Here is a 3,840-nt window from a genome sequence, read left to right on the forward strand (position 1 = left end):
GCTGAACTTGGAGGTAGATAACTTTTATGTTATTCTGAAGCTAAACAACATGACAGTTTAAACAACTTCAGCCTACCCTTTAAAAAGTACAACTAAAAGCTAGTCACTTGCTACAAATTACATTACATAATAAATGATTAATGGCTGTTGCTTCATATAAGTATCGCATTTTAAAATAACTTAAATGAGCTTTTATATATTAGAAGTTACTTTCTACTCTTGCTTATCCTACAGTAAAGTAGAAACATATTTTGCGACATTTAAAGGAAAATCAGTTTAAAAATACAAAGTCATTTTGGTATCTTTAATTTTTGTTAGGCAATTTTGTAAGAGGATGAAAAATAAAAGGGTATTCAAACTATGGACAAAGTGTCCTCTTCTTACCATGACCTGGGACAGACACTGAAACAGTACCGGTCTGTACTAGATATGAGCTGGTAGTATAGTCCTCATCTGTATCAGAGTCCTGAACTGGCTGGCTGGCATTATTACTTAATAACCACCTCTGGTTGTCATGGAGATTGGGTGATGGAGGAGGGGAGTGTAAATGTTCAGTAACTGATGGACTAGATGAGGAGGATGGCATGGGAGGACCTATGAAAAAAAATAAAAAAAAATTTAAAATATGGGTCAAGATATCACATGAACAACAAATAATTTATTTTTTGCATTACCGAAAGGCTAATAGTCTACTTCAAACAATAAAAAGAGATGGACAAAGAAAATATGACAATAGCATGTAATAAACTGGTTTAAGTGCTTTGGAAAACATAACACAATGCCATGCCTTGCTATTTCAATGTACAGTGTCTATCACTACCTGGAATTCCAATGTCTCTGCAACACAGAATGACAAAGGAACAGGTGCCAACTGAAATGAAGTATTTGTTGTTCAACCATTTGGAAAATACAGTATTTTCTGTTTTTCAAGCCTTTAAGCAGAACAAAAGTACTGAAATATATGGCCAAATACAGGGCTGCTTCTTTCAGTAGGACACACCTGTCTAAAATCTTCTTATGGAAGAAAATAATACAGATAAGCAAAGAAAGAGGAACAGTTTTCCCCGTATGGGAAACTCACAGCCCTAAATTTCTACCATATGAGTTATTCTGACAGGAATTTAAGGTTTTAGCAGTGTTTGTCAGATACATATACTATTTAAAACCTATTAAAATGTTTCACCTGTCAAACTTGAGTCCATCTGCACAAGTTGTTTTAAAACATGCAATGACTACATCCCATTTCTACATCTTGAAAGTATCATAAAGGCATCATGGAGGAAGGCAGATTTTAAGTAAAGCTTTAGGATATCATAACAATGCATTTAGTCCTTCAATGAAATAATAATTAAACCCAGTAAGCAGTGGAGAAAGAGTTACCTAATTTACCCTGTGAATATATTGGTTCTTTGTAGTATTTAGTCAGCACAGATCTCACTCTGTGAGAGTAAGACTGCTGGACTACTTCTGAATAAAGTATTATGTTGCCTGTAGGTGGGGAATTGTACCAGAAAAATGAATCAGCTTTATTACATACTTTATATTAAAAAAATTAGATTACCCTGCATGGATACCATTCATAACTATGAATCTAAATTTAAATTAAAGGTTTTTTTTTTTCCATCATGTAATGATTTTTTTTTAATGGTACTCAGTAGTACAGTTATGCTGGAGAGGTGCAGCACCTCTCAATGTTATATCTAATTTTAATACAATAAATCATATTGGCACCAATAGCTTGAAGTACCTTCCCTCCACCTCCCTTGTACACTGCTAGAATCATGCTGATTTAAAAAAAAATTTTTTTGCTTTCATATTCAGTTTATCCCATCACATAGTATCTTAAAGATCTCTAAAACACATCGCTAAGTCCTAACCAATTGGTTTCCCTGGAAAGAAACCCGTAACAGCCTCACCACAAACTGTTTGCTTAATTCTTTCACATGTCATTTACCTCTTCTCAAACTTGTAGCGAACAGCACAATGTATATTATTACCAATTTTTAAGACTCAGGTTTGGTTCTGGAAGGAAAGTGAGCACTCACTATTACTCAATAGTAATAGTGTGTATTGTGTATTGAAACCCAAGATTTATAGCCAGGGCAATAACAAGGATGGGGGAATGACATTTTACAGGGCTCAACTTGGGAATCTGGAAGTAGAGAGTGGGCACATTTTCAAGTTCAAGATGAAGTGCCACCACATTTTCTTGCTACACCTTGATTTTTTACATTGTTTGCTTCAATAACCTGCATTTGTGTTATTTCTTGATTGAGTATTTAATGCATTATTTATGATGTACCCAAACTGATTTGGATAGCCATTATATTTCATTTTTTGGATAATTAAAAAAAACTTAAGAGTGTTTGTTTTTTCAAATACAAATTAACTCTATGTTTTGTTTTGTTTTGTTTTGTTTTTAGCTTGGAACAATCTCCCTTTACTTGCTTTGGACTTCTCTGACTAGAGAGGAGAGCTATAATAATATGTTCCAGATGTATACTGTCTGAAGCAAAACAGCATCTCAGTAATACCTGCGGAGCTTATGCACAACACTGTTCCCAATACGCTTCCTCTCTCCTTCTCAATTTACACTGATTAACTTTCATACACAACAGAGCCTTGGCTACGCATACCATAATCATACAAAATATCCTGTTGCCTGAAAATGTGTCATGTCCAAGGTCCCTTAATTATTTTGTGAATTCCCTCAGTTATCCAAATTTATTAATTGTCTCAGTGCTATGTGGCCAGTTGACACTGCAATGCGCTGATGAGTAGCCACCTGCAAAGAGCATCACTTGGGTGCACTGGCCGACCGAGTTTCTCAGTTCAGAAAACACCGTGTGTAAGGTGCGCGCTGGAAGCGTGGGGCTATTAGCAAAGCTCCCACAGTACATGCAGTGGGGACAGATCTCTGCTACTGCAAAAATCGGTGATTAGGGCTGTAACACCACCAGGAAATTATGCAACTTTGGTGATTTTATTTTTATAGATAAACCTAATTCTGGCAGGCAGGTCTTTCTTGTCACAAAGTTCCATGGTCTGTAGAGAAAAGGGAGCCAGTTATAACATGAGCCAATTCTTCACAAGAACCCTAGGCCAACCAGCTGGGACATGTATTTCTGTACAACTTCATCCAGCACTAGCAGACTTCTGCAGCAAGTTCCACTTTGATTCCAAGTGAAAAGACAGATAGCTATCTATACTGCCATTTATAGAATAAGCTACATGTTAAGAAAAAAAAATACTTAACACACTAGAAAGAGGGATTGTAAATGATGTGCATATTTCTCTCCAATTTTTTTTTTCATGGAATGAAAGGCATTTAAAAATATTTGGTAATATTTCTTATTGAAGTCTTAACAAACACATTTATAAATCACAAAAATCATTAAGTATGACAAAAAGCCAGTTATATTGATTATAACACTTTTTCCATACAGCTTGGAGGCACACAATGATGCAAAGAATATTTCATTCTAAGGAAAACCACAAAAGTACAAATATTGAATTCCCCCCCCCCCCGCTTCTTTTGGTATACATCTAGCAAAAACTTCTGTTGTTCTGCTTTGACTTTCTTGCCCATACTTTAAAAAAGCAAATGTTCTTGTTTTCACTATGTGACTTTGATATAAGATAGTAAGCTATTTTTGATGAGAAAGTATACTGGGCTTAAGAGTACTTAAATCTCATCTTTTAGGATAGTTATGAGGATAAACACTTTAATTTGTTGGCATTTTCATCATCGAAAATACATGACTTTCAATTACCTTTACGTACTTCTGAAAAAATTATTTCACACAAAAGTGCAAAAAAAGATTTGCAGCAAATACAGAA

The 3,840-nt window shown here is 34.9% G+C and overlaps 1 protein-coding gene across 1 annotated transcript in view; it reads right to left on the bottom strand.

Moving 5' to 3' along the window:
- Positions 1-3,840, bottom strand: part of TENM3 (teneurin transmembrane protein 3) — a 327,579-nt gene that overhangs the window by 178,766 nt on the left and 144,973 nt on the right. Inside the window, exon 3 of the mRNA XM_009330685.1 lies at positions 385-594. Coding sequence (XP_009328960.1) covers positions 385-594 — 210 coding nt within the window. The remainder of the gene's footprint in view (positions 1-384; positions 595-3,840) is intronic.

Source organism: Pygoscelis adeliae, unplaced genomic scaffold, assembly GCF_000699105.1.
Source record: "Pygoscelis adeliae isolate BGI_AS28 unplaced genomic scaffold, ASM69910v1 Scaffold167, whole genome shotgun sequence".
In the NCBI taxonomy this organism is placed as follows: Eukaryota; Metazoa; Chordata; class Aves; order Sphenisciformes; family Spheniscidae; genus Pygoscelis; species Pygoscelis adeliae.